The following is a 24,702-nucleotide window of genomic DNA, read 5'->3' as shown; positions in this document are numbered from 1 at the left end:
ACACACACACACACCCTGCAAAACATTGGCATGGCTGCCTTTGCTATTTCAGAAAGCAAGATGTAGGAGTCCTATGTATTGTGCAACCTGCCTGTTTGTTAAGTCTGGCACCAGAGGTCATTTTCTAAATATCCCTGCCAATCTGTAGGTTTTCTTAATAATAATTACTATTATTTATAAGCTGCCACCTGACTAGGTTGCCCAGAGAGCCACGTTTTAAGCATTTTAAATCATCAACAACAAAAATATTACCCAGGATTTTAACTTAATTTATATCTACTGCTTTTTGTATTTTTACTGTTGCTACAATAACTGCTTTTGTTTCTGATTTTCCTTTACCTGTTTTATATTTGTTTTATGCTTCTCTTTTGTAGGCTACCTTGGAAATCTAGATTAATAAAATTATGTTTAAATAATAATAAAATGATTAGATGTGGTGCCCTTGTTGTGTAAAATCCTATTATGACACTGTTTGCTTAATTGCTTGATTTTTTCATTTTGCCCAACTTTCATTTTCAAACTAGTTTACAACATCAAGTTGCTAATATAATAAAATGATTACCAGAACAGACCAAGCAGTAATAGGATAAAACTTGCAGCCCCAAACTCAATAAAAAAGTCACGCCATAACAACAATAATGTTTTTATTTGTCTCCAGATGGAGATGGATGGTTAGGACTACATGAGCCTTCTGGAAGAAGATAATAATCTATAACACTGGCACAATTCCCAGGAAAGCCCTCCTCCTGGTAGACACTCACCTTGCATCCAACAAGTTGATGACTCCTTGAGCAGGCCCTTGTGGACAGATCTTAAAGCACTGGGAGGAGCATGTTCATAGAATCATAGAATTGCAGAATTGGAAGGTCTTCTGAGGGTCATCTAACCGGCTACAACGCAGGAATCTCAGCTAAATCATCCATGACAGATGGCCATCCAACCTCTGCTTAAAAAGCTTCACGGGAGGAGAGTCCATAGCCTCCCGAGGGAGCTTGTTCCACTGCTGAGCAGTTCTTACTGTCAGAAAGTTCTTTCTGTGTTTTTTGTCAGAATCTTGTAACTTGAATCCATTGGTGCAGGTCCTACCCTCCAGAGCAGGAGAAAAGGAGCATCCTCCGCTTCCATGTGACACCCCTTTAGCTATAATATATAACCCCTGTTATATATTAAAGCATACAGTGGTGCCCCGCAAGACGAACGCCTCGCAAGATGGAAAACCCGCTAGACGAAAGGGTTTTCCGTTTTGGAGGCGCTTCGCAAAACGAATTTCCCTATGGGCTTGCTTCACAAGACGAAAATGTCTTGCGAGTTCCTGCGGGGGTTTTTTCCTCCCCACCCTCTTTTTCTAAGCCGCTAAGCCGCTTATCAGCTGATCCGAAAAGCCGCTAAGCGCCGCTAAGCCGCTAATAGCGCTAATCCGCTAAGCCATCAATGGGCTTGCTTCGCAAGACGAAAAAACCGCTAGACGAAGAGAATCGCGGAATGGATTCTTTTCGTCTTGCGAGGCACCACTGTAATCCAAGATACTCCAAAGCCTCTTTGATCTCCTTGGAGGAAAGAAGAGTTATATATGTAATAAATTGTTAAGTGTAGTAGAAGAAAGTAGTCACCTTTATCCTCTGAATGTTGTTTTCATTGTTGTCTTTAAAGTTTGATAATGTTTATCTTAGACATTATGTTATGCTGTTTTATTTATGCCTGTACCCATCCCTGGGTCCACTTGGTGAAGGGCAGGTTATAAATATTGTAAATAAATAAAATTAAATAAAGTGTATCATGCTCCCTTTTGGTCCATATTTGTCAAAAGCTGATTGGCAGTCTTTTGAAGTCCAGAGTAAAAAAGCACCCCATTTGTAAGATTCAGTTCATTTTCTTGTGCTATTATTTTTGTCCTGGGTGTTTTCCATTTTGCCAAACTAAAATAGTAAATTGTAAGTGGTTTAAATTCACTGAGATTGTTGCATACAGGTGGCAACAAATGGAGAGAACTATCTTATAAGTGGACTTCTGTGTATTGTCTGCAATGAACAGTGACTCCGGGGTGACCCCGGTCTTTAAGCAGAGGCTTGACAACCATATGTCAGGAGTGCTCTGATGGTGTTTCCTGCTTGGCAGGGGGTTGGACTCGATGGCCCTTGTGGTCTCTTCCAACTCTATGATTCTATGATTCTATGATTCTAACTGTTTCCTTGGAAGGAGGTTCCATTTCTGGAGCCTTTTCAAGTGCAGTTCTGCAAAAAGCGGCTTTAAATAGTTTTGCTGTGTGCTCCCTATCATGGACAAGGAAGCAAGTACATGCTACTTATTTGTTCCCCCTTGAGTAGACAGAATCTAACATGAATGCTGGAGATTGTGAGCCTCCTATTTAGGAAGTAGCACTTAACCTCTTCTTCAGCTTTTCTCCGAGTTGTTAGGTCTCCTCTTGAATAAGGGCAATGCTCAGTACTTGATCTTACAAAATTTGGGCAAGGCAACTTCTGCAGTCAGCTGGAAAGAAGGACATTTGCTCCTCTAAGACTGGATTGTGTTTATTCCAAACATTTTTAAAATTTATTTTTTTAAATCCCATTTGGACGTCTGAGATATATTAAAGCCCACACAGTCTCTGACAGTGGTGAAATATTGCTTGCTACTGAAACATGGACAACAGATTTGGGTTTGTTTTTTCTTTCTCATGTGAGAATTTTATTCTCAATTGTTCTGGTTTAGGGATGGCAGATGAATGCAGAATTGGGAGAATATTGAGGTCAGAGCTGCCAATTAACCTCTTGATTTCAGTTGCTGATTACTCAATTAATCAAGGGGCTAGAGTCAGCCAGGAAAAGGCATCAGATGCACAGATGCAATCCCAGGAAGCGACTGGCTTGTTGTGTTTGGCTGAGATGTGTGTGAATTTACACTGGTCTGCAAGTGGGAGAAATGCATAAAGGACGATGTTCACTCCAGGGGACATCCATAAAACATTTCCCAAAGGAACACAAGATGAAGAAGAGAAGAAAGTTTTGACAATTTACGGCAAAGGATGGGTGAGGCAATTAGTCAGCCTGTAATTGCTTCTGCAGCACAGCTGGGTTTAATGTGTGTTTACTAGGTGACCATAAGACTGCCCTTCTCAAACTTTTTGAACTTGCTACACCTGTGATACCATCTCTTTTATATCCTGCAAGCCCTTCCTCAGATGCTCTTCTTTTGTGGAGACTTACTGTAACTAGACCCAAATATACGTAACTGAAACATTATATATATATATTTCTTCCCTTGCTTGTTTCCCCTGATTACTCTGCTCTCCAATCAGATTTTAAATGGTAAGCTCCTTGCGACAGGGTCCTGTCCTCTTGAATACTTAAAGTGCCATGCTTATTGGTGCTGCTGTATAATTAATGATAAAGAGCAGTCCTAGTAGTGATACAATAGTGAAACAGAATTTGGAAGCCCAAATCACCCCTTGGATGCCTACAGATGTTCAGGTTTAACTTGAGTGGCCTTTGCATACCTCAATCTGGCTGAAATCACCATGTGGCCAAAGAGAGAAAGCAGGAGGAGAGGCAGGAGGTTTCAAAGAATAAATGTCTCTGTTTGTTTTCTCTGGAAATGTGTATCTCTTTGCTCACCCTGGACTGTTCTGTTGATAAAACAAGCTGACGTAGGCGGCATCTCTGACATGTATTTAACTAAGACCGTCTCTGTAATTAATGGGGGGATAAATTGTGGTTTAATTACTCAGAAAGCACCTTGGGTGAAAGATTCATGGTAATTGTTGTGTATCCTCTTGAAGGATTCACAACACGGGCAGCAAACATGGTAGCAATAAAATACTGGTTGAGTGGCAGCCAGTTCTGTGGAGTTTTCCTTAGCAGGATTCTGCCACTGGAGAGGGAACGTGAGCTGCTGTCCTCTAGGGCTGGATTTCATTTGTCTTTGGAACGCACACAAATTCCCTCTCCCCCATCTCCTGCACTACTTCCACATCTTGCAGCACTCGCTAACTTTGTGATTTCCCAGGCTAATAAAACAATGCAGATCAATACACACTGGATTAAGGTGGCAGCAAGTTGTTAAATCCATGCTGGAAAATATCAGATGGAAGTCATTACCACTTGCCTCCCAATTAACATTTGGACCCATATTGGCTTGTTCTGCATGATACGTTGCCAACCCTGAAATCCTCACTCTGGTTTTATCCGTGGCTAGTTTCATGAGCAACTTAAAGAAACATGAGATAGCATGACCATTCAGGTTCATAGCATTTATAACCAGGCTTGAGGCTGCCAATTACCGGTAGTTTCTGGTTTTGACTTACAAAGACCGAAATGGCCCAGGACCACAGTATCTCAGTGACTTCCTCTCCCTATATGAACCGACCCATACGCAGTAAGCATCATCCGGGGCCCTTCTTCATGTGTCTCCTCCATGAGAGGTCCCTCTTGTGAAATGCTCTCCCCAGGAGTGTTTCTTACATATCTTTAGACACCAGGCAAAACCATTCCTCTTCTCCCAGGCCTTCAGCTAATTAAACAATTTATTGTCTTTTAAGCTTGGGGGGGGGGTTGTTTTTGTTCGTCACTATGTTATGTATTTTTGTTTTTATATTGTAAACCACCCTGTGATCCTCGGCAGCGTAGAGATGATGATGATGATGATGATGATGATGATGATGCTTCTATGAATAAATAAATGTTTAGCTTGCATGGCTTTCCATGCCAGTGAGGGCAGAGGATTTGGTTTCCCCCTTCTTCTCTACTGGATTTCCCTGACAGCTACATTTCAGCATATGCATCTGTTTTTATCTGCCAGACCTAGATTGAGAACTGTCATGCAGCAGCTGAGGTCTTGTTCTGGAAAAACAGACGGGGGTCACATGGGCTAAAAGCAGAAGGCATGATCCCCAGTGGCCTGGTGTTGTATTAGGAAAATGAAAACTAAGGACCCCAGATCAGAGGCACAGCCTGAAGACAGGTTGAGTGTTGGCCACTGGCTTTGGCTGATGAGAACCAAAGGGACAGAGGCAGGGATGGAGGTCAGATACCAGATACGGGTGAAATCATCTGTGCTTTTGTTCCATTAAACGGGTTGCTGAGGCTGAAAAACATAGCTTGGAGCTGGAGTTTTCTACAGTTTGCCAGGCCCCTGTTGGTCCCAAGTCACATGGGTCTGGCTGGACAAACTGCTTCAGGGTCAGTTCTGGCCGCATGTGGGTGGCAAAGCAGCATAGCACAGATCAGGCCAGTAGTGCCCTCCAACTGAGAGCTGTCCTAGTGGTGTAAGGATAGAAAGCAGCTGGGATTTGCTGCCTAAGACTCTGGTGTCTTCAGAAACTCTGCATGGAAGCTAGCTCTCTTTTCAGGTTGGGCTTTCTGTTCTTTTACTGCTTTGGTTACCCCTCTTCTACCTTGTCTTTCTTTAAACCTAAACCCCCATGGAAGAAAGATACAGAACTTACAAGCATAACTGTCTCCTCTTTTCCAGAACTAAAGAAACAAATGGAGAGTGCTGAACTGAAAAACCAGCGCTTAAAAGAGGTTTTCCGGGCAAAGATCCAGGAGTTCCGCAAAGTGTGCTACAAGCTGACCGGCTACCAGATTGACATGACTACAGAGAACCAGTACCGGCTCACCTCGGTTTATGCTGAGCGCGGTGAAGACTGCTTGATCTTTAAGGCAAGTTTAATTTATACCCCAATGCATGTGAGGATGCTGTGTGCAAACATAAGCATTATAGGGCCCTCTTACTCCACTTGGTAATTTATTTGCTGAGATGGTAGTAGCAAAGACAACTTTCTTGTTGAATTTCACAGATGAATTTCACAGACAACTCTGTTGTCAGGAAGTGGGTGCTGGAGCACTTCCGTGTCCGCAGGGGAATGCTTGCAACTGACTACAGCAAACTGACATTGGTGTAGACCTGGTAGGCTGCTCAAAAGGGTCTCTCTCGGGCATAGGAAGCTGCTTTTACTGAGTCAGACCGTAGGTCTATCTAGCCATACCGGCTGGAGCCATCATGTTGGGGGCGGAGAGGCTTCTCCTGTAAATTACAAATCTTATATCTTTGCATCTTTTTTATTGCGTCTTGGAAAAGGTCAGGATCTGAATGAGTTAAGCGTCTGCCAGCAATCCCAGGGGACCTGGTGCTGTGAGGTGGTGTGCCCTGATCCATGTGCGGGGGTGAGGATGTTTTTGGTGGAATCCCCATGGCAACTGTAACTTGTGCTCCAGTTGTTAAGGTTGTGTTGGGGGGTGTTGCATGCTGCCTTTTGCTCCTCCCCAGAAGCTGGGAGCATTTTGCTACTGAAGACTGAGAACAGTTGCCAGTCAGGATGGAGAAACTGAGTTTTGCATAATGTCAACTTATTCCCGTTGTTGTTGTTGTTGTTGTTGTTGTTGTTGTTGTCTTCTTCTTCTTCTTCTTCTTCTTCTTCTTCTTCTTCTTCTTCTTCTTCTTCTTCCTCCTCCTGCTGCTGCTGCTGCTGCTGCTGCTGCTGCTGCTGCAAAATTCAAACAAATTGCTAGTGTTAGTAAGGGGATCATTTCTGACCATTTCCCTTTAGCAAACAGTACCATGATTCTAATGCTTTGGGGTGTCACTTCTGTTATTTACTGAGCTAGCTGGCTGGGAGGAGTTTTTGGCCAAGCTGGAAATCAGAATATACATATAGGCAAAGTCTTGTTGAGGCATTTGTTATTGTCAGGGAATAGGCTACTCTCAAATCTTTCTCTTCACTTCCCCCAGAGATTATTTGTTATGGCATTACAGTGTTGATTCACAGCCTCTTCTTAAAGTCTCATTTTATGGCTCCTTTACTTTACAAATTTATAAATATTTCTGCAGACTTGGGTGTTGGTTTCTTGAGTAACTGTTATTGTCTTCCAGAAAACCTCCTTCGTGTGTTCATTTGTTCTCTCGCTCTCTGTAAGCAATAAGTAAGAGAACAATGGTGTTTTGTGGACATCGCTGTTGCGGATAATAAGCAATAGTAGTACTTACATTCTTTGCAAAGGGGGAAATGAGCTGCCGGTTTGGTTATATGGTTTCATCTTGGGAAACTGATATTAAAGGCATCATTTTGCTCCAGTAGCTTGTTTTCTTGCCTGCAGTACAGCTGCTTTGCCACAGCAGATATCTAAGCCAGGGCATTAGTGGCATCAGTTTTCTTAGCCATATCTGCACTCTGGGTTGATGCTACTTTTTGTAATATTTCCTATACAGTAAAAGGGATTTTGGAGCCTTTGTGTTCTTCTTATCATGGTGCTGAGGGCTTGTGGGCTTCTTCATTGTTAGCCTTCTGGTCTAAAGCCATGGAGCAATTATGTTAAAAATGAATTGCAAAATGCACCAAGCCATCTTGGCGTTGACTGGTGTGACTAAGCTATTTGATGCCAAGTTGAAACAGAACAGCAAGGGTGGGCAAGTTCTAGGCCAGTCCTCCAGTTACCCCAGTGGCACACAATTGACCCCTCGGCATTGACTGGCACCAGCTCTCTGCACTGCAACATTTGCTCCCTGCCCTGAAGTTCAAGAAGCAACATTCATGCAAGAGAGGTATAGAAAATTCGGTGTGTGGATTTTTGCAGAATGATAATCTGGGAATCCTTGATTTGAAGTGTACCTCACCCCCAAATCCCCCTGCTTACCCATTCAGAATGCAGAGGGGCTTTAATAATAATAATAATAATAAGAAGAAGAAGAAGAAGAAGAAGAAGAAGAAGATTAGATTTATACACCACTCTTCATTTAAAAGATATCAGGGTGGTTCACAAGATAAAAACACGAGATAAAAGCAGAAATAGTAAAAACAGAAACAACAAAAGAATAACAGCCCCCCTCCAAAAAGATATTTAAAAGGCTGTGCAGCATTATTATCCCAGCTACAAGTTCTATTCATTCATTCATTCGTTCATTTAAACATGCAGTATTTTATTTATCTTATTTATTTATTTATTAAATTTCTATACTGCCTGTTTCCGAGAATCACAGGGCTGTTTACAATATAAATACAAAACAAACAAACAGAACATCAAAACGGACAAAATTACTAGTTTTCAAAATACTGTATATCATGTTTTTAGTTTGCAGTTCCCAAGGGAGTTCTGTGTGGTCACGTTCTGACCACATTTTGCTTTACAAGGTTTGAGGCAGATCATTGCTAGAACCATTAACATGCTGCAGAGGGGAGAGAGAGAAAGTGCAGGCTGTCCAAAGGCAGCCAAGGCAATTTGTGACTGAGCAGGGATTTGAACGTTTGCTCCTTCTGCTGACGCCCAGCACTGCTGGCATCTGTGCTCCGCTGGGCTGTGACAGGCGGTGGGTGTTTCTGTGCATGTCATTAACTGGAAGCGTCTGAAAAGCAAGAAACGTTTGTGCTTATCTCACTTGTGTAATTTATGGAGCAGGTTCAGTGCAATTAGAACAAACAAGTCCTTTGGCACCTTGCAAATTTCCATGGCTCACCCATAAACTTTAGGGTGAGTTTCAGTTTATGCTGCTGCTGGCATTTAATTTTCATGGCTTTTCTGATGGACAGGCGCTCAAGAGGGGAAGCTCAATTTATGCCAGTTCTGTTCCTCTTAAACAGAATGAGTGCTGCCTCTTTCCACAGTGTGTCTGCAGCCTTGCAGCCACATCTCGTTCACCTTTATTTTAAAGTGTGTGGTTTCTCAGGCACGCTTGGTACCACTTTTGATTTGAGCAGTGTTATTTCAGTCATGGATTGTATTACAGGTAGACGAAACCCTTAGCCTTGGAGTAAATGAAGCCGAGAGAGTGAGGGCTGTTTTTGTTTTGAGGTGACACCGGAATACTGAAGATCCTTTTCTGTACATCCGCTGTTGCTGGAGACTTGTTTTGTTTTCTTCACTCAGTAAAGAAGTTGGGCTACATGTCACCCAAACACTGCTGCTGTAGTACATCCAGTCTCCTCTCTCACACACACTCACACATGCTCTTAGACTTGCTCGCACACACAGGCTCCGGTTTTGAGATGCTGCTCAGGATTTGAAATAAAATACCTCCTCCCTCATATTTCCCCACTTCAAAATATTGCCTTTTCCAGTGCCACTGATTTTTTAGCTTGTTCTGGACTCAGAGCATGATTTCCTGCTTCCCTTCTTACCCAGAAGTAACAGATTCCAGCCTTTCTGGATTTTTTAACCAGAAGGAAACAGAGAGAGCCCATTCCACAGAGTCCCATTCCACAGAGCTGACTCGGAAGGGTGCCATTGCCAATGAGAGCAAAAAGGCACAGAGAGAGCAAGAAGCAGGAACAAGGTTGCACTCTCCATTTCCTGCTGTCTCTACAAGTCACCCATTAGGATGACCAAGGCCAACGCAGTCCCATGGCCAGGCCTGAATCCAGATTGGAATGGGTCCAGATAACTCCCAACCCATTCTTTAGCAGGCTTTTCTTCCTTTGTCTGGTACTTTACAGGGCTAGTTCTGCTTTACTGCACCCTGCAGTCAAGGGAAGGTATGCTTCTTATACCTTCTTATACAGACAGCTTTCCAGGTCATGTGGCCAGCAGGACTAAACTGCTACTGGTGACGGAAACCAGAGCACACAGAAACGCCGTTTACCTTCCCACCGGAGCGGTACCTATTTATCTACTTGCACTGGTGTGCATTTGAACAGATGTGCTCTGCATACTGAAAGGTTCAGATGGCTTTTTAGAACCCCTGCTGGTGCATATACAGGGTAGGAACGTCTCTGTTTTATGGCGCTCTGTCTACTTTTTTAAAAAATTAAATGCAGTAGAAGTTCTCATCTAAACACTCCACCAGGATTTTAGATGCAGATGATTTTGTGGAAAGCAATATATTACAATTATCGGTCTTTTGGCAGCTATAGTCTATTACCGTTGCTGCTTCATTAAAGGTCTTAGTTGGTTGTACATATTCTTGCATTTATGTAACTGACTGTAATGTGCAAGCAGCTCAATGATGTATACAGAGACTGTGCTTATTTAGTTTTCCTTTCTCCCTCTGCCCCCAGTAGCTGAAGCTGTTCATTTCCTTATAATTCGACTGAGGACTTTCCAGTTCTTAGAACCACTTGCTAAATAAGAGGAGGGCTCCTAAGAATTTTACTGCCCCCAATGCCCCTCACCTCTATAGCCTAGTTGAAGCAATCAGTAGGATGAAGTGACAGAACAAGAAGCCGATATCAAGCTCATGCATCCCCTCCCTGATCCCTTTGCCATCCCAATGGGTTTTGTGGGAAGAGTTTACAGCCCTGAGCCCCAAATCCAACTCCCAATCTTGCAACTAGATGTAGCCTTCAGTTAGGGAATCAGGTTAATCAGGTAAAATTCATTTTTAATTTATCTCTGGTTAATTGTGCAACACATTTTTAAATTGCATATGTAAACTACAGGTGGCAGTTTGTTATTATGCCAGTCTATAAGAGACATTCACACACCATAGAATCATAGAATCATAGAGTTGGAAGAGACCACAAGGGCCATCGAGTCCAACCCCCTGCCAAGCAGGAAACACCATCAGAGCACTCCTGACATATGGTTGTCAAGCCTCTGCTTAAAGACCTCCAAAGAAGGAGACTCCACCACACTCCTTGGCAGCAAATTCCACTGTCAAACAGCTCTTACTGTCAGGAAGTTCTTCCTAATGTTTAGGTGGAATCTTCTTTCTTGTAGTTTGGAACCATTGCTCCGTGTCCGCTTCTCTGGAGCAGCAGAAAACAACCTTTCTCTCTCCTCTATGTGACATCCTTTTATATATTTGAACATGGCTATCATATCACCCCTTAACCTCCTCTTCTCCAGGCTAAACATGCCCAGCTCCCTTAGCCGTTCCTCATAAGGCATCATTTCCAGGCCTTTGACCATTTTGGTTGCCCTCCTCTGGACACGTTCCAGTTTGTCAGTGTCCTTCTTGAACTGTGGTGCCCAGAACTGGACACAGTACTCCAGGTGAGGTCTGACCAGAGCAGAATACAGTGGCACTATTACTTCCCTTGATCTAGATGCTATACTCCTATTGATGCAGCCCAGAATTGCATTGACTTTTTTAGCTGCCGCGTTGTTGGAGCCAGCCATCAAAAGTGGTTTAGCATAGCAAAGAAAGAAGACACAATGAGGCAGCGAGTATTTTCATAATACTGGAGGGCAGCTCCTTCCAGCCTTTCTCCTCCGGCAACTTTTTATTATCTCCTTTGTTCTCCCAGCCGCATGGCCGTTTTCCAAAGTCTCCTGTTACCTCATCCGGTCAAGGCTTGACACTCCCCTCTCCATATAAGGTAATCATTGCCCAGAGGAATGTCAGGGGGCACCCTGCAGTATTTACAAGCCTCTGCCTTGGCTTTATGACACCCACATGCCCTCTTTCTTTATTTTATTAATTAGAGTCATAAATGTCCGTTCCAATATGATTATATCGAGTGCGATAAGCGACTCTTGTGAAACCGGAAGCGGGCTGCGGACTGGAGAACCATGCAGTACATATAGAGATTAAGGAAGGAATACATTGAATACAGCAACACAAAATAATGCAAATAACTACTATAATGATCACTAAAATTAATAAATGTCGAAGCCAAATTCCATCCGGAAGCCAAGAATATAAGAATTCTGATTCCAAGCTGCATGGTAGGCTTCCTTTCTAATTTATAGCCATGCACTTGTGTCACTCCTATAGCACTGAGATTGGTCACTGTATGTTCCTGTAAGAGAACAAGAGCTATTAAAAGTGAATTTCAATGTATATTGGCAGTTTGGATATATGCCCCATGATTCTTTCCCCTCTCTAATTTGAAAACAAATGGGGGCAGGCTCATGGAGGGTCAATTGTACTGGAGGCCAGAAGTTTGGTTAGGTGATATAACATTTGTAAATTGAAAAGATCCATTAATAGGCACACCATGAAGCATTATGCCTGAGTGGCTGGCAAAAGGGGGCATGTGCATACATAACCAACATTTAGAAGCATGCAATAAACTAGTAAACTTAATCATATCTTGCACAAAAATATTATTCCTCCATATCTTATGATAATTTTCTCCCCTAATAGTCTTATTCAACAAAGCTGTTCTTATAGTTCGAGAGTGGCTGAGCCGTGGATGCTGTCAGCCAGAGTAGGATTCTGACGACTGCGGCTTGCCAGCTGATAAGGTGAAATATGGTGGTTTCAACTGGACTGGGTCGTCTGCTTCTCTTCCTTGTATAACGGTGCAGCAAAGGATGGTGAGGCAAATGATGAGGAAGGCAAACACTGCCAGATGCAGTTCGTGTGTAGCACCTCTAGGTGGCGCATGCGGAAAGGTTTTGATGCTTCATCCACAAAATGTTGACAAAGTGTAGGGGAGTTCCGCATGCTGTGAGACAGGACAACCCACTGATATCGCTGGGTGGGCTGCAAATTGTTATATACTGGCAATGTTCCTGTCTGCTGGGGCCAGTGGGGTGAAAGTGGTTCAATGTGGCCGAAAGTCAATTGTTCAGAAATAAGCTATTCAGAAACGAGATGGTGCCATTGCTGCGGATTTTTCTTTTGGTGGAGGCCACTCTACCCACACTGAGGTATCGGTGATCTTGGTTTGCCACGCTGGAAACGTTGTATCGGTGGCTACAGGCTGGTTTTTATTTTGCGCTGCCACCAGCAGATGAGCTGCTGTACCTACAGACTGACAAATGCGAAGCATGGCTGCTGTGTCTGTGGCAGGATTGTGTATTATCGGTTGTAACGCAACCTTACAATCCTCATTTGCATTTTCAAAGGCCAATTGTTTGATAATTATTTGTTTGGCTTCAGGATTTTCAATTTGTCTACTCACTGCTGTAATCAGCCTGTCCATAAAGGAAGAATATGATTCTCTAGGTTCTTGTCTGATTGAACCCCACCTAGACTGAATACTGGAGGGTCCGGGATTTTTCTCATTGCTTGTTGAGCAGCAAGAGCAGTATCCCTCAATAAGATCTGCAACAGTGTGGCTTGTACAGAGGCCTGAGCGAAGGGACCACGCCCCATCATGGCGTCCATCACATCTGCGAGGGTAAGATTAGGATTATTCCCTCTTGCTTGTTGCAGTAAAGCAGGAGCATAAGCACGACAGGCGATTTCCCATTCATGGGCAAACAATACACCAGCTGATGGGGGTAAAACTGTACGTGCCAAAAGCTTGATGTCATCTGGCACCAACAGCTGGGCTAATGTAGCTTCCAAAAGAGCTTGTGTAAATGGAGCTTGCAGTCCATTTGTCCTAACTGACAATTGCAGTTCTTTCAAGATTTTAAAGTCAAAAGGTTGGTGCTGGGCTTGAGTTCCTGCTGGAGCACCAGCAGGGGGCACAATAACAGGGAATGCCATGGTATCCTGTGATAAAGAACAGGCAAGTACTGCACGTTGAAAGGGGGTCGCTTGTTCTGCCGCTGAAAGAGCAGGGTCATTTCCAGCCAGACCACTGTATTTTTGCACGATTGGGTCCTCTGGTGAGGCACTGTAATCTGGAGGTTTGGGGTCTGGGGCTGCTGGCAAAACAAGTGCTGGAACACATGGCATAACAGCATGCTGAATTAAGGAAGCTGAAGGTTGTTTTGGCAATGCAGCCATGGAGATATTTTTTGGTGATAAAGAGCCCATAGCATAACAAATCTTGCACCATGCATTTAAAATTCGAACACCGAAACTGGGATGTCCATGAAAATGTGCTCCAATCTTATCCCATTGTGTTAGTTCCCATGTCCCCTCTGCTGGAAACCAAGGACAATGTTCATCGATGGCCAGAATGAGCTGTATCAAATCACCCTCAGGAACTTCCAATTTGTTGGAGGAGAGGAGAAATTGTAAGTCTCTTAAAAATTTCTGTTGCGGAGATGACAAGGAATTGCCCATATTTCTAAAATCAATATAAAAGGGATCGAACTCACCAGGGATCCTTAGATGAAATCAGCGCTGTGTAACCCTTTCTGGGCATGATGAGTCGATGATCGAGAAGCCTCTTACGGTTTCCTTTGAAGTTTGAAGTCAGCCTCAACTGCTTCCTTTAGCCTTTGAAGTCCGTCTCAACTGCTTTCTTTAGTCAGCCTCCTTTCTTTTAAGTTTTCCTCTTCTTTTAATTGAGCCTCACACGGGGCACCACTTGTTGGAGCCAGCCATCAAAAGTGGTTTAGCATAGCAAAGAAAGAAGACACAATGAGGCAACGAGTATTTTCATAATACTGGAGGGCAGCTCCTTCCAGCCTTTCTCCTCCGGCAACTTTTTATTATCTCCTTTGTTCTCCCAACCGCATGGCCGTTTTCCAAAGTCTCCTGTTACCTCATCCGGTCAAGGCTTGACACTCCCTTCTCCATATAAGGTAATCATTGCCCAGAGGAATGTCAGGGGGCACCCTGCAGTATTTACAAGCCTCTGCCTTGGCTTTATGACTCCCACACCGTGTCACACTGTTGGCTCATGTCAAGTTTGTGGTCAACCAAGACTCCTAGATCCTTTTCACATGTACTGCTCTCAAGCCAGGTGTCACCCATCTTGTATTTGTGCCTCTCATTTTTTTTGCCCAAGTGCAATACTTTATACATTTCTCCCTGTTAAAATTCATCTTGTTTGTTTTGGCCCTGTTCTCTAATCTGTCAAGGTCGTTTTGAAGTGTGATCCTGTCCTCTGGGGTGTTAACCACCCCTCCCAGTTTGGTGTCATCTGCAAATTTGATCAGGATGCCCTTGAGTCCATCATCCAAGTCGTTGATAAAAATGTTGAATAAGACCGGTCCCAAGACAGAACCCTGTGGCACCCCACTAGTCACTCTTCTCCAGGATGAAGAGGAACCATTGATGAGCACCCTTTGGGTTCGGTCAGTCAGCCAGTTACAAATCCACTGAGTGGTAGCATAGTCAAGACCACATTTTACCAGCTTCTTTACAAGAATATCATGGGGCACCTTGTCAAATGCCTTGCTGAAATCAAGGTAGGCTACATCCACCAGGCATATCTCTCTTTTTTTTGAGATGTCAGCTGCCGTAACATAGTCATGCACCATCTAAAACAGAAAGAGCATGCTTTTTGGCTTTTTGACGAACGGAAATATATACATTTTATAAATAAATGAAAGGAAGAGGACCCAAAATGCCTATAGGTTTTGCTGGATATTGGGTCCATGAGAAAGACTCCCAGAGTCACTGTCATCGTCTTCACCATCTTGCAACCTCCTTCTAGCCTTTAAGACCATGAGTCCTCTCTGTCCAGGACTTCACAGTGTCATCTGCAGGAACAAAGATGACAAGAAACATGATCAAAGGCTCCCCCTTCTAGCATTGCCTGTTTGGGAAAGTCTATGCTTTTTTTCTGAATGTGGTTCCTGTGTGATCCGCGCTCCTGCTGGACAGCTCCTTTCCAGATTTCAGACTCTGGCCTGCACAATTTGGTGGACCTGAATGGATGAACCAGTGAAATTGAAGCATGAATCATAGAGATTGTTTCTCTGCAGAAATCTGACAAGCCTTCCATGTGTGTTTTTAACAAGGACTAATTTATTTACTGACTCAACCTCGCAAAGAGAAACGTTCACAATTTTACAAATTGTGCTTATATTTTATTCAAAAGTGGCTTACAACAGCTTTCATTTTCTTATTGCTCATTTAGTATTGGAAATATTCCCCCCCTGCATATATCGGAGGAAGTTTCTGGGCGCTGGCTGCTCAGAATGTCAAAATGCAATAACTGGCACCCCTAACTGCATGGATACATACTGGCTTCTAGACCTAGCAAACAGGAATAACCTGTTCTTTTCAAGCAACAGAAAAGATCTCCAGTAAAAGCCAGTCTGTCAGGTTTCAGCGAGAAACACATGTCCAAAAGAAAACAGGGTTAAGTTCCAGAGCAGCAAACATATGGGGGGGAGGGAGCAGAGGTTAAGATCCAAGGCAACACTCGAGGAGAAGAGGCAGGATGCTCAAACTGACAAAGAAGTTATGAAGCTGTATAACAGGGGTTGCCAATCCATCACCCACGGTGCTGCCTCTGGGAAGTGCCCTGGACTTTGGGCATTCATCAAAAAATCAAATCTCTATCCCTCCTAGAAAGAAAGTTATGGCACAAAATGTGCAGGTAACTTTTTTTCAAACTTGTAGGTACTTGGAATGCTCATTGTTCCATACTAAAAAGTATTGGAGCTAATGCAGTTAGTGATTTTGATCTGATAGTGATTCATTGAGAAACAAGCCTCTAAGACTGATATTTTTAGAATAGGAAGGGTGGTTGTGTGGGAGGAAGCCACATCACTTGCAGTGCGTCTGCTGCTGCATCTGTAAAATAAAATCTTTATTAGTGTCCAGCCTGAATAGTTCCTGGTGTGATAAAACCAACAGCTTTGTCCCCGAAGCCTGCTAAACTAACAATGAGAGCAGACCTGGACATTTGATTTGCATTTGTTTTAAGGAGCTACTGAAGGGCATGAAGTCTTACGATCCAAACAGAGGCCAAATTGAAATACAATTTTAATCTGGATCACTGAGCCTGACTTCTTATGGGGGTTGGAGTTCTTAGTGTAAACCAGTAGTATTTAAAAACTGCAAAATTAACAGAGCACGGAAACTTCTTTGAGGCATTGGCAGATATTAATAATATGCATTAACTTGCATATTTATTGTGTGAGCCTGAAGGGAAAGCTTGTGATGGCACAGCCACGGTTGGTAGCAATAGATAGCGAGGCTCATTTTTCTCTTTCTTACGTACTTTACATGGCATCCCTGATGGTGCATATAAATTCAGCTTCCTTGTCATTTTTGCCCATATTTCCTGATCACTTTGTCTGATCCTAAACCCATTTGCACTTTTAAGGGAGTGTGGAATTCCTCATTCCTTGAGTCCAAGAGCTGGTTGGAACCCCAAGCATAATACTGCAGTGTCTAAAATTAGGTTATGTATCAGCCTGGTGTCCTCCAGCTGTTTTTTCTGTAACAACTCCCATCAGCCCATGCTGGTTGGGGTACCCAAACAGGCTGAGGTAGGGATGGACAAATCCATCAGTTTGAGTTGCTCATTATCCCAATTTTAAATTCAGGCTTCCACATAAGTTTTCGATTTAGAACAAAACAAAGCAAAAAGCTCCCATTGAAATTGGTTAGCATTGCCTTGTTCATTTCTCCTTATGTGCACCTGTTGATGTACACTTTCCCCTGATGTTTGTATGTTTGTATGCATTGCTTAGTTGAAGAACTGCATTGAAATTCTGGAAAAATATGAATTTAGGGCGGAGTCTCCATTTCAGATCTTGTACTACTGTTTTGAATTAGGTATGTTTGTAAATGTGAACTGTCCCCAATACCCCCTCCTCTCATCCCAAGGTTATTCCTCAAACCATTCAAAGCTGCTACTTCACAGTACTCTACATAAACCTGGCATTGCCTCATAGGAGGGCATTCTTAAAATCATCATAGGCCCTGTCATATCCACTTCTTTCCCCGATTTGCCACTTTGGTTTACCTTTGCTCAGTATGGAAAGGCTGAAATTAAGGAACAGCCATTTGCAGTGGAAACAGATGACGCCTTCATTTTCACCATTTCCACCACTGTGAAATTCACAACAATGGAGTCTGTCTTCACATTCCTAATAGCATATAAACAACAACAACAACAAAGACCTTTATGGCATTTTAAAGGTCAACAATTTGTCTTGGAATAAGTTTTCATGGACTAGAGTCTACTTAATCAGATGTGTGATCCTCAAATGGCAGGAATATACAAACATGGATATAAAGGAAAATATATATACACAAGGATCGAATAGCAATTAAATGCAAAAGGTACAGCCTGTGACGATTCAATTAAAGCTTGAATGTATGCATAAAACTGGATTTAGTAGCTGTCAAGCTCTGGAGAGCCAGAGGTTTGGATTATGGGCGCTGAGTAGTTAAAACAAAGTTGCTTGTATTAAACATTGAGAACCACAGCTGGGCAATACAGTATCTGATGATAAATATTTTGAGGTGTCTCTGGTCACACTGCCTTTATTCTTAAATATATTGATTTCTGGCCAGAGAAATGGGTGTGTTCCTTTTAGTCTGCTTCAGCATGTGTAGCAGGAAGCAGAAGTCGGATGCAGCAGTGCACTCTCAGAGGCCTTTAAAAGGAGCTAATAAAACCACTTGTTGTGGACTTGGATTTGGCTTGAGGACTTGGCTGGGACCTCAAGTAATGAACTACATAGGGCAGTATGTATGTAGGCCTTGGATCCCTCTGCAGGCATAGAAGGAAAAGACTTATGAAATGTTGGCCTCTGTGATTGGCAGACAATATATAGATGTAGTTGCAGCTATCAAGTGTGTGTGTGCGTGAGAGAGCGAGAGCGCATGTGCATATATGTGTCCATCTTTAAGCCCTGTGTTACCTAGAGGAACCTGAATGAAATGCCCCCTGGATAAATTTACCCAAGGTCTCATTTTTCAGATGTTCCTTTTGACAAAGTTATTTATTCCCTTATTAGAAAATATAATGGAAAATAAAATTAGGAGGTTAAAGTGGGAGACCAGAAGTAAAGTGCTGAGAATGTGTTTTAGTTTTATAAAGTTTTTAATATTTTCTTTAGGTGCAAAACTTGATCTGGACTTAGTAATGCAAGTCTCAGAGGGCTGGGAAAATAGATTGCAGCAAGGACCTGCTTGCCTGTCTAAGCAGTCTGACCTAAACTTTACATATTTTTATGCTCTCCGTACTTCTCCAAGCAGTGAGAAGTTCCAGGCGTGCAGCATTTCTCCTGTTTTGGTTTTCCTTTGGTTTCCTTGGGAGGAGGTCTTTGGAGCCTTGTGGCCTGTTGTAATATTTGAGTTCAGGTGGAGGCAAAGCTTAAATACTTCCACAGGCAGCCAAAACTACTGCTCCACATCAGATCTCCAGAAGTAGTCAGCACCCCAAAATGTTGCTAGCTTACAGAACCCCAAAACCTAGCTCTTTGTCTCTCTCCAAAACAGTGGTCTGCCCTTTTGCTCCCTATCACTGACATCTAGGGGATGGGAAAGGTTTGTTTTTGCCTATTCAGAAAGTTTTAAGTATGAGACCTGGCTTTCTAGAGAAATCACCTAACCATTGGCTCCTGTAGGAACACTTCATCTGACCATCAGAGGCTAGTCACATTCCTTTGTCAAGTCTAAGACTCTGGCCAGCCATTTCCCTATGACAGCTCACAGCGGTTCTCCTAATCATAGAAATTTGGTAGGAAACCTCACATTGGATTGAAGAGTAAAATCTTTGACTAATAGTTCTTGTAGTCTACAGTGTTTTGAGAACTCAGTAGACATTGGTTTAGTTCAGTCAGTGTTTTGGAGGATCCTCCCCCCCCCAAAAAAAATGTAGGCACTTGCATTCCTTTCCACAGTTGGCTTCCCTTTCTTTTCTTCCTATTTAGTGCTGACCATAGTTTGCCATGATATCCTAATCTGCAAATTACAACTAATAGGTGTTTCCCAGTAAGCTACAATCAAGGAGGGCAGGTACTAACTACATTTACCATAGTTTGCTGATTTAGGCATCATTGCAAACTGTGCTTAGCACCAAAGGGGTGTGTGTGTGGATTGTCTGAATTGCACCACTGTAAGATTTTGGCAAGGCGGTTTGTTTGCAACTTGCCTCAGAATAATAATTTAATAATAATAATTTATTACTTTTACCCCGCCCATCTGGCCGGGCCTCCCCAGCCACTCTGGGCAGCTTCCAACAGGGTATTAAAAACACAATAAAACATCAAACATTAAAAACTTCCCTAAACAGGGTTGCCGTCAGATGTCTTCTAAAAGTCAGATAGTTGTTTATTTTCTTGACATCTGTTGGGAGGGCGTTGAACAGGGTGGGCGCCACTACCAATAAGGCCCTCTGCCTGAGATAGACATGTTCCCATTCATGTATGTTGTATTAAACATAACTCTAGGTAGGAAGGAACCAGGAAGCACTGAAGAAATGGAGCTTAGCAACAGAGAACGTGAGTGATGAGGGGTGACCAGTCCCCCCATTGCTAGGCAGGGTGGTGTAGTTATAGGACATTCCAGTTCAACACTAAGAAGCAGTCACACTCATTCCTATCTCCTTGATGACTATACCAGCATATTCCTGTTTGCAGACACCTTAGTTGTTTTACATTTTTAGATAATGCTTGAAAAAATCAGGCATGCAGCTGAAATCAGAAGAAGGCACTATGGTCATTGAAGGAAGAGTGGGGTATCAGTGTGAGAAATGATTTTGCCCCCTGAAAGTTCAAGTGCATAGTTTTGGAGCTATTATTTGCAAGATTAGGGCCATGGTGCAGAGCATCTTGCAGCCTTCGTCCTTTTCTCTTCCCCTCCCTGCCTCTGTATTTGGCCAGGTGGCAGGGGCAGAGTTTAGGAGTGGCTGTGTTAAAGCTCGAGGTCTGGTGCTTGCACAACTAGTTATTTCTTTAGAGAGAGAGAGAGAGAGAGAGAGAGAGAGAGAGAGAGAGAACCCTTCAAACTGCATGTCCCCAGCTGGTTTTCTCTGACTGTGCTCATGTTTTGCCTCTTCCCACCCCCTGCTGCTCAGCGAGTCTCAAGTCGCATTTTTGATAGAGCGCTGTTCTCTCAGCAGCCGTCCCGCACCCTTGCACACACAATCAAAAATAACAATGGAGCTCATCGGTGGAACTGGCCAGGCGTGGAGAGATTGATTAGCGATTGCAGGCTTCTATTAAGTCCTCATTCTTGTTAATTACACATTATTTTATATTTATATTTCGTTTTCAATTTTCTTGTACTGTTTCCAAAGATTTAGTTTCTGCTCAGCTCCAGGAGGCACATGCCATTTGTGTGCGAGCGAAATGCCTTTCTGCCAAATGAGCTGCATCAGATTTTGCGGGAAAGGTCAGATGGGGGTGGGGGGGGGGAGTGAGAGGGTGCCTTAATCAGTTGCTCCCAAGCAGGATCCTGTCTGCCAAACATCCTGCTGTGGAGGAGGAGGTCAGAGTCCTGCATTTTGGCCCCCTCACTGCCTGCTTTGTTCAGTTGCTACCCAGGTCTTCATCTCCTCCAAGCCATTGTCTGCTTGATCTCCCGCTGCAGTTTCTGTCCTGATGCATGTCTTATGTTTGTTTCTTTTTCTTTTGCTAAACAATTTCCTTACCTCCTGGTGGAATCTTAAGTGGATTTTTTCCCCTTTTTAAATTAGTCTGATCTCCTAAAGAATAGCTTAATCTAAAAGAAAACCCAACAGAAAGATAATCCTTTTATCACAGAGCCCCAGAGGAATAAGAACTGAACAAGATATCTGTTCAGTGTTAACTTTAAAAAATAGGCATAAGACCTGCTTGCAACTCCAGTTATTTTGAAACTATCAAAACGTTGCCATAAGTTACTTTGGGGTGCAAGGAAAATTGACATGGGTGTCATTGTGATTGCTATAGAACTGGTGTTTTTTTGTTTTATTTGGTGGAGGATAATTCAGTTCTCTGGGGCTTTTTGCTTAGCTTGTGTTTCAAACCAAATACTTACCAGTTTTTTAAACGCACACACATCAGATAGGTTTATACAACCTATTACAATTTGAAATAATGGAGAACCCTTAACCACCATAAACTCTCATTTGTGCATAAATGTATTTTTTTTCTCTTCCCATGATGGTCTGGCAGCTGATAAAATAGAGTGGATAGTTGAAATAGCACTTTAAAAGAAAAACAATTCATTATTTTAAGGACAGAAATGCAGAATATGAGTCTGTTGCTTAAATAAATATATAGCAGCCTCTTTCTGTGAGCAGGTAGTCCATTTCATCTCACTGTAAAACAGGTGGGAAATCTGTGGGCCTTCAGTGGGTCTGGTGGGAGCTTCAATCCAACAACATTGCTGGTGGCTTCCCATACCTGCTGCAAATTTTCTCTTAAGTTTGAAATCAGAAGGTAATCTTTACCTGCAAAGAGACAAAACAGAGCAAGTCAGACAGAAGCACAGGCACTCTCATATAAAGTACCTATAATGGATGCTAGATAGTTTTAGAGTTTCTCAAGAAGCATCTTCTAGGAGCCTCCCTCTTCACAGATCCATCCCTGTATGCTTTCAGCAATTGCCTGCAAATGCTGCAATTTTCCTGTTTGCAAGTAGAAACTCTAGTCGTGATCCACCTTGACTAAAGGCCTTCTGCTGCTTTGTCCAGCATCTGTCTCTCTCATCCCTGCCATCATAGTAATTAGCCTAATTATAAGCCTGCTGCTGCTCTTCCCAAGTCAGGGCTTTTGTTCCCCTTCAACTCTTTTTTTCCATTCTCATTAAAACATCATTATTTAATTTGAATTGGCTGCTGTAGAGAGAAGGAGCCATTCTTATTGAAGATTGTGGCAGATGGCCCTTACACTCTTGTCAGGGATGGGAAGGGGAAGATGGCTACAGTATGTGCAGGCAGGCAAAGCAATTGGATCAGAGGTGAGGAAATGAGGGCCACTCGATGCCCCACTTGCTTTGCCCCAAGGAATTCCAAGAGCCCCATTCAAACTGAACCAGGAGGCTAATGCATCTATTTTGTAAGCATGCCAAAGAGGGCAAAACCTTCTTTCTTTGCTTACAGTTCAGGTGCCTCCTGAGATGTCAGGCTCAGCATGTAAGCAGCCTGGGAAGTCATAGAAATCTGGGTTGGTGGAGTCACCCTGGTGCCTGGTTGTGGGGAGATGATCTCATAGCCCTAGGAGCCTTTTAAGTCTGTAATGTAAGCCACAAGAAACAGCATAGCGTAGAACCAAAGGATCCAGGTTATTAACGCTGATGGTTTCCAACAGTTATACACTTTTAAATGCTGCTGCAGTGCATGTTCTCCTTTGATTTCAAGTTGTCACTTCTTTATTGGGAGCCAGTGAATGGTGAGGATGTTTGGAAGCACATCACAGAGTTTTATCAGTCTGAGCTTGCTTGTACTGCATTTTCATGATCCACGCCTTGACCAAGTGGGGTGGGGAGGGAAGGGCTTAGTCACAATGCACCATTGATCCATGTATAATGTGCCATATCATTGCAGGGTATGGATTTGCAAATCCTCGTATCTTTGGTGGGAAGCTGCATATATATTACATGCGCTCAGAAGGCAGATGCCAAAGAGAAAAGCTTTCATCAGAACTTGAGCACATGGGGTTGCTTGCTCTAAAAAAGATTTTACTGGCTGATGTTTGGAAAGGAATCTCTTCCCCCACCAGTCTTTCTAATGCTTTGTTACTTGTAATGGGGTTTGGGGTTGCTTGTGCGTAAGCCGCAAACTGCTCCAAGCTGAGTAGTTTGGTCAAACTTTCCCTGGCTGGACAGCTCTTACTCCGTGGCTGTCTCAATCACTGGCAGAATCCGTCATTGGACGTTTCCTGAACTTTTTCCAACATAAAAGCTCTTTGACACCAAGTCTCCGCCTAGCCTCCCTGCGCGTAAGCTTTCTGCGCAGAGTGGGCGTCCCAAGCGGAGGTTCTGTGCTCTCCCCGCTGGTCTCGCTGGAACAATCTCGGAGCCCTCCCTCCGAAGCTCCCTCAACCTCCCCTTTCTTCCTGGCGTCACGCCTAGCTCCTTCGCCAGTGGAAGCTCCCCCTCTCTCCTTGCTGGTTCCCTCTCCAGCATCATTGGGGAGCCTTCCCTCCACCCTTGGCTCTGATGGCAGTTCCCTGACATTACTGAAAGAATGTTAATAAATCACAGAGGTGGCGCCTCCCAGTTAAAAGGAGCTTGCTTCAAAGCAAGATAAATACTACAACAACAACAACAATAACAACAACAACAACAACAAATTCTAGGAATAATGCAATGAATGCAATGCAAAGAATGCAACCTCATGTAAATGGAAATCTTTTTGGATGGTCTTCATGGTCTTCATTGTGAAATTGTATAGGGAAATCAGACCAAAGGAGTGGACACACACATGGAGGATAAAGCTATCAGTGGCTACTACCATGTTACCAGATTTTTTCCATGAATCCGGGGACACTTTCCAACTTCAATGGATTTTGTATGGGGGCTGATTTGTAAATCCAAGGACTGTCCCCGGGAAACGGGGACATCTGGTAACCTTATACTAGCCACAGTATTTATGTACTAGCTCTGAATGTCACTTGCTGGGAAACACAAGTGGAGAAAGTGATATTGCTGTCAGGTCCTGCTTATGGGCTTCCCATAGGAATGAGGCTGGTTGGGCATTTGGACTATCCAGCTGGGCTGCTCTTAGGTTTTTAAGACCAGCGGCAGAGCGTATGCCCCTGCTGCTCGGGGTGGGTGTGCCTCCGAGGGGGGTATTTCAGGGTAGGAGAGGGGTGGGGAAGCTGCTGCCCGCTCTCATCCTGCTCTTCTATGGATCTACAGATGAAGGGTGCTATAAGAATTTAATAAATTAAAAAATACGGTGTGAACTGCCCCAAGATATGCAAATTTAATAATATATAATAATAATGAATTAATAAACTTCGCCACTTATGGTGCTGGAGTTCAGGAATGGAGTTCTCTGGCTCTTTGGTCCTGTGCTCTGCTCTGAAACTGATCTTGAGAAGTAGCTTTCCCCAACCTGGTGCCCTTCAGATGTTGTTGGACTATGACTCCCATTGGTCCAATCCTGCCGCTGGTCAGGGATGAGCAGAGTTGCAGTCCAAAACATCTGGAAGGCACTGTTTTGGGAAATGTAAAAACTATATCTGATCTCAGCTAAGATAACAACCTGATAAATGTTTCCTCTTTTCTACATTGTGAACTGGGCAACTTTTCATCTCCTTTAAAAATAAAAAAGTTTTTGGTCCATAAAACATTTGTTGT

The 24,702-nt window shown here is 43.2% G+C and overlaps 1 protein-coding gene across 2 annotated transcripts in view; it reads left to right on the top strand.

Annotated features, from left to right (window-relative positions):
- MAD1L1 (mitotic arrest deficient 1 like 1) overlaps positions 1-24,702 on the top strand; it is a 452,304-nt gene that overhangs the window by 309,385 nt on the left and 118,217 nt on the right. For both annotated transcript variants that reach the window (XM_079953794.1, XM_079953795.1), the window contains exon 17: positions 5,467-5,657. In XM_079953794.1, coding sequence (XP_079809920.1) covers positions 5,467-5,657 — 191 coding nt within the window. The remainder of the gene's footprint in view (positions 1-5,466; positions 5,658-24,702) is intronic.

This window comes from Podarcis cretensis, assembly GCF_951804945.1.
Source record: "Podarcis cretensis genome assembly, chromosome: 14".
Taxonomy (NCBI): domain Eukaryota; kingdom Metazoa; phylum Chordata; class Lepidosauria; order Squamata; family Lacertidae; genus Podarcis; species Podarcis cretensis.
The sequence above is the reverse complement of the archived record's forward strand: the minus strand, read 5'-3'. Positions and strand labels throughout refer to the sequence as shown.